Source organism: Spea bombifrons, chromosome 2 (assembly GCF_027358695.1).
Source record: "Spea bombifrons isolate aSpeBom1 chromosome 2, aSpeBom1.2.pri, whole genome shotgun sequence".
In the NCBI taxonomy this organism is placed as follows: Eukaryota; Metazoa; Chordata; class Amphibia; order Anura; family Pelobatidae; genus Spea; species Spea bombifrons.
The window spans coordinates 57,436,371-57,449,586 of record NC_071088.1 but is presented as its reverse complement, the minus strand read 5'-3'; the positions used below and the strand labels follow the sequence as shown (position 1 = coordinate 57,449,586).

General features: G+C 41.2%; 1 protein-coding gene across 2 annotated transcripts; it reads right to left on the bottom strand.

Annotated features, from left to right (window-relative positions):
- Window positions 1-802: 802 nt before the first annotated feature.
- RBM15 (RNA binding motif protein 15) lies at window positions 803-7,761 on the bottom strand. 2 transcript variants are annotated; one of them, XM_053454284.1, is made up of 2 exons: window positions 5,123-7,761; window positions 803-1,139 (listed from the first exon to the last, which is right to left on the bottom strand). In XM_053454284.1, exon 1 carries the CDS (start codon window positions 7,686-7,688, stop codon window positions 5,157-5,159), a length of 2,532 nt encoding a protein of 843 aa, XP_053310259.1. In that variant the 5' UTR covers window positions 7,689-7,761; the 3' UTR covers window positions 803-1,139; window positions 5,123-5,156. The 2 variants fall into 2 exon arrangements, with proteins under 2 accessions (XP_053310259.1, XP_053310258.1); XM_053454283.1 differs by having other exon boundaries at window positions 5,151-7,761.
- Between the last annotated feature and the right edge of the window lie 5,455 nt (window positions 7,762-13,216).

The following is a 13,216-nucleotide window of genomic DNA, read 5'->3' as shown; positions in this document are numbered from 1 at the left end:
TCACACGGTTGGGTCCAAAAGTATTCATGCTTTGCCTTACAGTGTGAGACGTATGATACAAACTGTGGTTCCTGATGCTAATATAATGACCAGTGTGAATGCACATCCAATGTGTCAGTGCCTCTCTCACCTGGCCTCAAGGATGACCAATGAATCTCCGGTAACCCACAAAAACTCTTCTCCTTAGAGCTAATACCCATCAATGTGCATAGATCCCAGAAGTGGATGGCTCCTCCATTTGCAAACAAGGTTTTTTTTTTATATTACTTTAATTCTCTAGCTGAATGTTTTCTTTAGATTCAAAATCTGCTGCAAACGATAAAGGCGATAAACAAACTTGAAATTAAAACCAAATTAGGATTTGGATGAACAAAACAAATCAAATCAAGTGTGGCATCTGTGCTCTTCAAAGCAACGGTGCATCAGACATGAGGTGGAAGGCTCTGGGTTCTCTGCTTGCTGCAGCAAATTACAAGGTCGATCCCTCATATGTTTAAAAGGGCCGCCAAATGATCCGTTCAATGCAAATGACGGATGCAGCAAACAAATATTGGTCTTTCCACTTGTTAGAAAAGTAAATGTAATCAAAACAAAAAAAGGTAAAAAATATAAAAATTCAAAACCGTAAAAAAACAAAACAAAATAAATAACACTTAAAAATGAACATGTCAATGTTTTACATCTTGCAGATTATGAAACACGGCCTTTGTTCTACCAATCAAGCATTAAGAAATAGAGTACCCTTCAGCTTAAAACCCAGAGGGGGTCAATGGTTTGTTGTCAATTCATTTCCAGGCAGAAAGACATTTTCCTCAAAAGAAAATTTATTGAGAATGAAACAAAATCAGCTCAACTGTGTGCACTGTTTGTATGACCACTTAGTTGTGTTATCCAGAAAGGGGTACTTCTCACTTTCCAGAAATCTTGCGTATACAGGACAAAGTAACGAAGTCATCACGTTTTCACGTAAAACACGGGACCTGGTATCACAATAGCAGATACACTATATATATATTTATATGTTTTTAAAAGCTGCCAAAATGTAGTAATATGCACAAGTACTAAACAGAAACTTTCTTCCACCAGTTCTCCTCTGGTTAGCGGCCCATTGAAGAGAATCTTCTTTTCCCAGTTGCCAGCTGTAAATTTGGGGGAGAAATTGTTTAATATTAAATCACTAGCTTTACATGCCATGGCTTCAAACATTTATACATAGTTCAACCAATAACGGAGTGTAATGCTTGCTTTGTAATTACTCTGCACCAAAAAAAAAAAAAGTACAACACTTTCTATTTAGTGTTATCTAGTTACAATATGTGTATACTGATACATGTGTGTATATATATATTACATACACACACGTTACTGTGGTCATTAGTTATATTACTAAAAAAACATTGCAGCAGCTGCATTCCACTTGATGTACTGCAACTCCTACAACTCTCAACACATTAAAAGTCAAATCAGAACCCAGGTTACAGTGATCTGAGAGTCTGGTCTAGCACATGGCAATTGCAAAACAAACTCAGTACTACTTAAGAAAAAAAATCCTAACAAGACGTCTAGATTTTCAACATGCTGCCACCATGGTCTGTAAGCAGAGTACCATGATTAAATTCACCGGTATTTCACATTACTATTTTTCACAAAGGTAAGTATAAGTTACATAGTATAAACAAACTGCACCAAAGTTTAAAAAATTACGTCAACATTCCACAATCAGGCAAGAAGGACAAGAGTTCAGCCTACAAAATTAAAGAAGGGACCTTTAATCCTTTGAGAGCTTAAAACGATGGCAATAATATACATGCCTAATAATTTAACCTTTTAAAAGTACAGATTTGCACTAATTTAACATCAAGTTAGCCAGCGCAAGATAAAGGTTTCTTTATACACTATCATTCCCATGCTGAACTTCTGACATTACACGACTTAAAAAGACCAGAATTCAGAGGTAAATGGACATAACCACCTAGTCAGGGCGTCAGTGCAATTTTGCCTGCCTGCATACCTCATAGAACTGCAATACTAAAAATAAACATTAAATAGTGGTGCACAACCAAGATACATTTCTAGAATGACATTTTTGCAATCTCCAAGAGGAAAGAACCAGACAAATCATTGACTTTTAAGTGCTGGGAGACTGAGAAGCACATATCTGCCTGTGGCGCAACAGGCGGGTAAAATAGACTGTAGCTGGGGTGCCTATTGTTACTTTTTTCCACTTTTACACAACAGATGCTATCCTAGGAGTAGACAAATGGCAATCTAACCCAGAGAAAATTCAATGAAATTGAGCAAATAGAAACAAGGGAGAAAATATGGGGGGGGGGACACATCTAGCCTGTTAACTACACAATTGGAACCAAACAGAAGATCATACGGCCTACGGGAAGGAGAAAAACAAATACAAAAAAAAAAGTCTTAACATAAATTGGTAATTAAAAACTCCCTAATCACACGGTGTCAACAATTGTCTATAGCCACCAATTTCATGTTAGCATCCCCTAGATTAGATTGCCATCAATATCAACTACAGTGACAAATGGAAACGGGTACAAATGCAAATTTTAAGACAGATATTGCACCAGCCAAAATATAGCAGGTTTTGAAGGGCCATTATCCGATGACATGTCAGCAAGGTCAACACAGCAATAAAAAGGACTATAATGAGGTGACCTAACATGCTTTAAATAAGGTTTACCTTGTGTTCCTTAATTGTCCAATAGTCTGGAAGTATAGAGAAAATACTTCCACCTACAACATATATGACATGGACAGCAACTTAGTGGCAGTCCTCAGAGTGGGTATCTTTTGAAGCGTTAGTGGAATTAAGGTATCCATAGTGCCTTCTAAAAAATGATTCATGCCTCAACACTCACAGCTTAAGGATCCAGAAGCATGGAAGAGAAGACATGCAGGATACCTTTTTAAAGAACTATATAGACACCTATTGATAGCATAACTCGCTCTACACCTAGTGTACCATTGTAAACGGGTTGTCTTTGGTGCAGAATAAGAAACAAAGCCTTGCGTTGCAAACAGAAAGAATTGCTGCTGTTGAGTAAACAAGCTGTGCTACACCGAGTCAAGGGAACAACAACATAATGAACCACTGCCAGAAAATCATAGTAAAAAAAACAAACACAAAATTACCAATTAAGTTAAACAGGTAGGAATTTTTTTTAAGTCCTATTATATCAGAGAGAAAACCCAACTAAATTGGTTTAAATATTAGTGTCACATGGCATTTGTCCTTTAATAAAAACACATTTAAGAGGCTTCAACAATTATTTTATAATCATTAGCATTATAATAAAAACCATGTAGAGGAGATACAATCTATATTGTAAGATTACAAACAGGACCCTCTATACCTAATGTATAGGTTTATCTTAGTCTGCCAATTCTAGTTTTCATTACCTCTCGAATATATGTATTGTAAGAAGCGCTGGGTAAATTATCAGCGCTCTATGAAAAGTGATAATCCCTTTGGACAGTGTTATCCTAAAGAGGATCATTCTGAATATGAAGTTACTGCATGAATAATCACCATGTGGTAGGTTTTTTTTTTTTTTAAAAAAAAAGCCTCGAAAAGGGATCGTCATGATTAGTCAGTAAATATTTTACATAAAAAAATACTTTCCAAGCCTGCTGAAGATCCAAAAGTATTGTACACATCGCAGTTGTGTTTGCACAGCATGAGAACAGTATTGTTCCAACTACAAGAGGCAGATTATCTGCTATTTGAGTGTTAGGTGTACACAATCCTAGATTGATAAACAGACTCTCTCCTCAAACAGCGTGAACTCTTTCTGTTTGCAAAAAAAACAAAAACCACACCCCCCCTAAAAAAACTGCAGTTTGCAAATCTATAACAGATTTAACCATGGGAATGTGTATCACAGAATGTACATTGGAATCATTTTATGCAACTGCTTCGAACTAAATTAAGCTTTTGCTTTGTTGAACACCACTAACTTGCATTTTAACATTTTCTACAACATACAACCCATGGTCATTCATAAAACAAATCTGAAAAAATGTATTATGGGATACAGTGATGCTTCTGGACAGATGTAATAAGTCACATTTTCAGCTGGAAAATACAGATATAAAATACATTGCCAACGCTTACGCATTTTTAGGAGAGGTAGTAAATAGGCAAAAATATTTATATTTGACCTTGGTGTGTTCCCAAGGATAATTACAAATTGAATGCAATTTGTAATGTCTATATATAATGAAATGCTAAATAAAAAGTGTAACAAAAATCTCATGCATAGTTACAGGAATGTGCTGTATTAAATATTAATGGAAAAACAGCAGTTTGGTGTTAAAAAAAAATGCAGTTTTCTCAAAGTGTAAAATTATGAGAATTGTCTTGGGAAATTCTGTAATAATGCATGCAGAGCCAATACTCATCTCAGTTACAACCGTGCATAATGTTACCTAAATTAAGTACATATGATTGATTTCATGCAAAATTATCCTTAAATGTAAACTGAAAATGGTTGCCTGCTGCAAGACTACACGAGGGGGGAAATTTACAGAGTTCCACAAAGTGCAGTGGTTGAGTAAACTAGGCAGATCCAGCTTTGTTCATAAACCCGGTTGTAAATATCTATGTGGACCTTCAGACAAAAAAAAAAAAAGAAATTTGCTGGTGTCACATTGATGTAAGGTCTGAACTCTGCAGAACTACAGTTCCTGCCAAACACACCAGTCATATTCAGGAAAAAAAAAATAAAACACAAACAAAAATCACTGCTATGACCCACAATACATACATTTCCATATTAACATTTTGGCCAAAAAAATATATATTTTCAGTAAGCAACTGCGGGATAGCTAGGAAAAAAAAAAGGGATGAAAAAGCAGGATTTTACATAAGCAGAAAATATGAAAAACAAACGCACTATAGTTAATAGAACACAGGCAGTACAACTAAAAACGCAAACCTAATACAGGGGGGAAATAAATGGTGTGCTGTAGAGTAAAGGACTGCAGCCCAGTCCACTTTGCCTCTAAACATGAACCTACTAACCAGGATACAAAATGTTAGTATAAAGCCTGGACTAGATATAGCAAATCTAACCAATTACACTGTATCCCATAATACCTTGTGAACAGCATAAGTAAATACGAACTTTTAATTAGGATGCCCCTCGTACTATAACCATAACAAGGTAGTCGTCTTCTGATTTGACTAGAGTTCTTGCTGTTGAATCCAAGAACTGCTGTGAAAATTCACATGGTGGGAAAGCATGGAGGACTCCTGTGTGATCTTTGTCTTTATTGCCCCCTACGGGGAGGCTAATGACCCCAGCTGCCTGCTTTTGCTTTAAATAAGAGACAAGGTTTCTTAGTGGTCGCTGAGCTGAGCTGGTTTGATCTCCAAGGGAACTACTATCCGAAGAACCAGGAACTGCAAGAAGGATAGCATAGCCACTAGGCCCTGCCACTTTGATGCGCCGAGTAACCTCATCCAACTTCGGCTGGTCAAGGCGCAAGCGCTGGGTGATTTTTAGCTGTGCAACTTTTCCACCTGAAGCTCCTTCAACAAGCAGACTGGAAGCAACGCCAAGATCCCCCTGTAGTAGATGCATATTGGATGGGAAGTTACTGTTTTTCAATAGTAGCATGCCTTGCCAGGCCAAACATAGTTTTGGTGGACCATCTTGCTTTACTGGAGATTTCACTTTGTTGGCAGGCTCAGGACGCTCATCTTTTTTTAAAGGACTTTTAGTTTCCATAGTTCGGTACTTCCTTTCTCTTTCAACAGAACTCTTTCTATCACGTCTATCTCCTTGACCTCGTTCAAGGCTGCCTCTCCATTCTCGGGAAGGAGAAGGTCGATCAGTTCGATTAGTGGTACGATCGGCGTCACCATACCGGCTATCACGCCCCCCAATGCCTTCCGGACTACGCTCTGGACTAGTACAGCGTCTTTTCCTAGAGCGGTCACTTTCCGGAGACCTTTCGATGTGACGACTTTCATCCATTAGCCTCCTTTTTCTGGGTTGCTCTCTGTTTACAATATCTCTGTCACGCTCCCTCTCTGCAGACCAACCTTCAGCCCGCCGATCAATTGTTTCCAAAGGATCATAAGCAACTCTGTTACGATCTCTGACAGATGGTGCAACCCACTCAGCCTCTGTATATAGCTCTCTTTCTCTATCCCTATATAAAACAGGTGGCGTCCGATCTCTGGCTCTTAAGGGATCTGGAGCTCTATGCCCAAAAGTATCACCAACCAGATCATAATGAGGCAGCGGTAACGGCTGTAAGTATTGGTGCTGATAACGGACTTCTGTGTCTGCAAAGTCTACACGAAGCTTTCGGTGCTCTCCCCCTAAAGGAAAGCCTCTCATCTGGGCACAAGCAGCTTGAGCAGCATCCAAGCTTTCATACTGTATATAAGCCCAACTATCCCCTTTGCGGTAGTCAATATATCTGATGGTGCCAAACCTATCAAATTCCCTTGCTAAAGATGCCATCGGTGCCCAAGGCCCCAGTCCCCCAACCCACAAGCGGTTTGTTGGAGTTGCTTTACCATAGCCAATCTTTATGACATTTCGGAGAATAACTTTGCCTGACATGGCAACTTTGGCCCTATGAGCCATGTCCAAGTTTTCAAATTTAACAAACCCATACGTTGAAGTTTGGCCTCTCGTGGCACGCTTGATGTCTATTTCAGTAATAGTCCCAAAGCGTTCAAAAGCTCTGCGCAGTTCACTCTCAGTTATAGTAATATCCAGATTACCCAAGAACAAAGTTCGGTTGGCCCTTCTGTCATCCTCGGGTGAGATATCCTCCTCTCTAAAGCTCAAACGGGTTTCTAGGGGGTATGTAGGCCGAACCCGACTCTCGTAAAAGCTGTAGTCCCGATCCCTTTCCAGATCTCTAGGTAATGGAGGAGGCGGAGGTGGAGGAGGAGGAAGACGTCCCAATGCAAGCTGCTGCAGCCGGTAGTCTCTGTAACCCAGTCCGCCGGGGGATAGGCCGCGTTGTCCGGGCGGATGTCTTTGAGCCGCTACTGCTGCAGGAAGAGCGGCATACGAGTCTTTGACTCCGGGCGACCGGCTACGCCGCCGGTTGCTACCTACAGCATTAAGGTAAACCGCTTCAATCTTTAGCGGCCTGTCGTATAGCACAAGCCTCCCTCTGGCGTGTTTGGCGGCTCTAGCGTCTTCCGCACGCCTGAAGTTTACAAGGGCCACACGCTCGTCCCCCACGCGGGAGATCTTAACACTGACGTCCCCGAACTTCTTGAACTCATGGAAGAGACCATCCTCCACCGCCTCGTCGCTCAGAGTAGAGCCCAACTCACTAATACGCAGCGACTTGTACTCCGATTCTCCGCGGCCCTCGATTACTCTCCCAGCCGTGCCGCCTCCACGGCTGTCCGTGCCTTTACTGCTGCCACTACCGCTGCTGGCACCCGGGGATCCGTAACTATGAAGCCCTTGGGCCCTCCCGGGTGGATCGTACTCACGGCTTGCGGAAAGTCCCTTATCTAGATGCAGGCCGCGGCGACCTCCACTACTCTCGGAGGCCTTGACTGCCGAACCGCTTCCATTACTGCCGCTAGCCGAGCTCAGTTTCTTTCCGCCACGCTCCCGAGGTTGTTCCTCCGATCCGCGTGACCGCTTGGCTTTAGCGGGAGACCGTTCTTTTCCTTTCATGATGCTTTCCGGAGGGATGTAATCCTCACACACTACACCTCGGCGCCATCTTGCCGTTGTAATTCTTGGGGATCGGCCTTACAAGTTGATTGGTCATGCGCAAAGATACTTTCTCTCTCATTGGTCAGTTTCCTTGTCATTCTTGGAACATTCTGGCGAGAGACCCGCAGTCTTTTTTTTTTTTTTTTGGTTACTGACATCACGTCCTTCGCTGCTTTTGAATGTATTACCTACGTGGTGGTTATATGTACGGACTGTATCCTAGGGCTTCTCTGTAGAAGCAAATTTAAAGCATCCCTTTGTTCAAAAAGTACAGATTGTGTTTGCAGGGTGTTTCTTAGCACGCCACAGTAACACTTGACACTCGAACATGCATTTGAAAAGCGTATACAATTATTTGTTCGAATACAATAATTTGGCAACCTACTCACCTAAATATTTTCTTTTATTCCAGTACACTTTGTTTTACCTTAAATTGTGTGCAGGACTAGAATGTTTTCTCTCTTGTCACGTGAGATTGGTTACTATCCGCCTCTAAAATATCCATCTGTTAATTCATGTAACCATTGCCAACCACATATAACATGTTGATGCTGTTTGTCATAATTAACTCATAATGTAGTGGATGCATGGAAGGATAATCTAGCAGAGGTGGTTTGTTCCTTTGTATTAGCATTCCATGAGTTAATCTGATGTTGATTTAAATGTGTTTTTTTGTGCATGCCCTCTGTATCTGTTCTGGTAAGAGGTGTCATCTTCCCAAAGGACCCCTGTGGCGATTCATGGCCTAACAGATAAGGATCCTTAGTTATAGGAATTCCATTAAGTGGAGGGGTTTACATAACCTTTACCCCACCATAATTTATTGGCACATCAAAGATGGGAATCATTTCTTGGAAAAGGTATCCTATATTTGGTCATGTGGTCAGAGGGGTGTTTTCTTGAAACTGAGTCTGATTTAGGGGCAATGCAGCGACCTCAAAGCAGAACTCCATGATATACTCTGATCGGAACAACATCATAACAAACCATCTGGACCCTTTCTGGATTATTCCTCCAGAACGCTTATGTCCTTGATGTCATGTAGGGATAGACTTGAGTCTATTACCATACCTTGGTTCGCATAGTGCAAAGTCTAGTCAGGTCTCAGTTGGGCCCTCTCACACTGACGGACTGGACTAATCCCATTGATGGACAGATAAGGCAAATTTCTTCTAATCCGACGTCTACAAAATGTATCTATAAAATGAAACCCACCACATCTCATCATGGCTATTTACCGAAAGGTTTACCAGCATGGAGCACGAGCTTTCCTGATGTCACAGGTGAAGATTTACTCCATAGTACATTGACCACCTGTAAACTGTTACCAGCTAGCTCCTATCTAGACATGCAACTTAAGATAGCTCATCAGGCCTATTTATCTCCCCATAGGCAATTGTTAATCGGTATAGTACCAGTGGACGCTTGCCCAAAATGTGGTTTTGAAGGTGCTGATCTATATAATAATTTTTGGGCTTGCCCCCTAATTCGTGACTTCTAGACTACTATTCAAACCTTTTTGAGGCAGTCATCAATTGACGCTTACTCTATTGATCCAGCTGCGGCACTTCATGGCCTCGTTAGGATGGGGGGGTCCGGAGATGCGACATTAATTTGAATAATTTTGTCTGTGGCTAGAAAATCTATTTTGCATCATTGGATACAGGTGTCCTCACCATCTCTATCCCTAGTTCATACCAAATTATTGTATTTGCTTCAAATGGACTGGTTGGATGCTTCTTTGAATAAAGACAAAGGTACTAAATGTTTTTTTTACAAAATGGGAAAACTTTATTAAAACGTTGGATCAACCCCGTTTAGACTCAAATTATACATACTTTTCAGGATACCTCATGGTTCAGCACACGATTACTTTGAGGTGCTACCCCTTGCGTCTGAGTTGTTAGTATGATTGACTGGACAACAGAAGAAAAATATATATATATATATATATATATCTGTATTTTTGTTTTCTTCACGGCCGTGGGTTTAAACGGTTGTTGGGGGGTTGGGGATTTGTTTTTCTTTCATGTTATTCATGTTTTTCTTGTCTCCCTTATCTGCGATTATGTACTGTTCTTTAACATCTATGAGATGGAAGATGTGAGGTTATGATGTTTTTCTTTGTTCAAAAATTAATAAAAAGAGTAAAAAAAGGCTAATATTAGCCTCCTTCCCAGGACCCTTACACGCTGCCTTTACACACACCTGCCCATAAACACACATATACACATACACTGCCCTTACACACACACACATACATGTACACTGCCCTCACACACACACACACACATACATGTACACTGCCCTCACACACACACACACACATATACACATAAACTGCCCTTACACACCAGCTAACAAATACCTTTACTGCTCTTAGACACACTGGCCCATACACACACACACACACACACACAAGCTTACAAACACATACACTACCCTTACACCCCTTTCTCCCCCTCTCTTACCTCTTCCACCATCCTTCATCCTTCTGCCTCCATCCTGTATCCTGTTGTGGGAGCGTGAGGCCTGTCACTTCAGACCTCTGTTTTACTGCTCCCTGATCACTACGCACTGGCTTTTGCTGCAGAGCTCAGGGATGATGTCATATCGGCATTATTTACCGGAGTGTAGTGATGAGGGAGCAGTAAAGCGAGGTCTGAAGTGACAGACCTCAAGCTCCCTAATGTTGTGCCCGCTAGAGGGAGATTGCAATCTCCCAGCTTGTCTGCAGGCTGCAGCTGCTGATCAGGCGACTGTGCGCCCCCAGCAGCTGAGGCGAGTACGGATCTCGCCTCACCCTTCCTCTGCCCCTGCAAAGCGGGACAGAGGAAGGGATATGCGGGACAACGGGACAGAGACCCAAAATCGTGACTTTCCCGACGAAATCGTGACAGTTGGGGGGGGCATGACTTTGTCAGGGGAGAGGATTCACTCTGCGTATGCAGTTTGGTCCTTGGTCATCTATGTCTTATATTTAGGATTCACACACGTCCCTTATATATAGCCTCAACGGGACACTCGAACCATCATTAGCATTTTATTCTTTATTGCACATGAGCTCTCTTGCAATTGCTGGGAGGGGGAGTTCTGTAGAAGCATTAGCCACTACTAAGCATTAGCCACTCCCCCAGCTTCTGTCCAGGAGCCAGACACATTTCCTGTCACGTGATATGCTTACCGACATCACGGGGGAAGTCTGGAGAAGAGATTGCACAATTGAAAGTTTAGAAATGTAAATATCCTAAATGAGACTGCACTTACTCGGAGGGCTGTCACATCTGAATGCTGAGCTTGGGGCCATACATTTGGCCCCAGCTAGCATAGGGGAGACCAGCAGGGGCTCCGTCATTGGTTCTTCCTTGGATAAACAGAAGAAAAAAAAGCATTTAAGATGTCGGCTTTCTCTCTGTCCTCACTAACCAAATTTCCAGTTTCAGATAATAACGTACCAACATTCTCTACCTTTAACTTTTTTCCATTCACATACTTGAAAAATTTCTTGGGATTGGTTTTAGTTTCCTTAGCAATAAGTTTCTCATTTTCTAGTTTAGCCATTTTAATCTCCTTTTTGCAGGCTTTGTTGGCATCTTTGTATGCTATAAATGATACTACCGACCCCTCGTTTTTATAATGCCTAAATGCCAATTGTTTATCCCCTTAAGGACAATAGGGGTTTTTACTCGTAGTATATTGCGGGACAATGGCTCTTTTAACGTTTTTCAGTGTTACTGTTTAGCTGTGATTTTCTTCTTTTCTCATTTCATGCTCCCACACATATTATATATTGTTTTTTTCAGGACAAACAGGGCTTTCTTTAGATACCATTCATTTTATCATATCATCTAATTTACTATAAAAAAAAATGATAAAATATTACTTTTTCTCACTTTTTAAACATAAAACTTTTACTCATCTGCAAAAACTAATGAAAAAACCTGCTAAATAGATTCTACTATTTGTCCTGAGTTTAGAAATACCCAAATACCAGAAATACCCAAATACCCAATGTTTTTTTGCTTTTTTCTGCACGTTATGGGGCAATAAGTACAGGTAGCGTTTTGCCATTTCAAAACCTTTTTTTCCAAATCTGGTAATTCTTCCCCCCATGTGCCATTTCAGGTATCTTTGAAGCCGGCCAATGAAATTTACCCCATCAAATCATATATTTTTAAAAACTAGACACCCTAAGATATTTGAAATGCTGGTATTTTAACCCTTTCAATGCACTAATTTTACCACCACCCTTTGTGAAATTTTACCACCACCCTTTGTGAAACTTTATGGTAGTAAATTTTTTTTGTATTTTTTTCACACGTTGTACTTCAGGTATAAATTTATCGCTCCTGGTGAATGTCCGTGTCACACAACACCCCAATGTGTTCAGTAACATCTCCTGAGCGCAGCGATACCCCCATGCATGGGTTTGTAGGGTTATTTGGGAGGTAAAAGGCCGCCTTTGTGAGGTGTGTATTTTTTTTGCCATTTACACATCTGCCCCATGTCCCATATTTGGGACATCTTTGAACCCGGCCAATTCAATTTACCCCATCAAATCATATTTTTTTTAATATTAAACACCCTATGGGCATTTGTAATGCCAATATTTTAACTCTTTCCATGATGGAATTTTTGTAAAGATAAAAAATTTTAGGACCATTTTTTTTTTTTATTATTTTTTTTTTTTTTTTTTTTTTTTTTACAAGTCACTCATTAGTGAGCTGGGCTCCATTGACCTTGCATGGTTGGATGCAGTACCTGCATTCAACCTGCAGGAGGAGCTCGAGAGTTCTCAAGAGGGTCTGGATAGACCCTCTGTGAACTCAGATCTATTGTTAATGCCATCCTGTGAATGACGGCAACGTCATTTACAGGATGGCACTTGTGGTTGCTCCTCGGAGCAATCACAAGGCGATCGGGGGTCGGGGGGTTGTGTTGCTACATGCCTCGATACTGAGGCATGTCAGGAACACAGTTTATGCTTAGGAAGCGATTCCGATCGCTTCCTAAGCAGTTTTAGCCGGGCGCCGCCGCGATCTTTGATGATCGGTGCGGCGGCGGCCATTTTTCTTCCGGGGAGGGCTGCCGAGGGCTGCCCTCCCCGGATCCACGGTCAGCCTCACTTGTGAGGCTTCCGTGGATGCTGCAAAGCCGCCGATGCAGCTATTTAACTGCAGCCCGTACATGTACGGGCATTGTCGTTAACACGTTGCACGGCAACCCCGTACATGTACGGGGATTGTCGTTAAGGGGTTATTCCTTATTTCCTGTTTTACTTTCCAGGTAAGCCACATTGGTTTTGATTTGTTTTTTTTGTATTTGTTTCCCATAGGTATATATTGGGATGTTCTCTGTGTTTAACCCAGAGAACAATCCATCCCAGTCTATACATTCCATGGTGGACCTTAGACTGTCAAAGTTTGCCCTTCTGAAATTAAGTGTTTTGGTAGAGCAGTTACCCATTTGCTTTTTGGAATTAATCT

Coding starts and splice junctions, on each gene's coding strand:
- RBM15 (XM_053454284.1), bottom strand. CDS start 7,688: ATGAAAGGAAAAGAACGGTCTCCCGCTAAAGCCAAGCGGTCACGCGGA.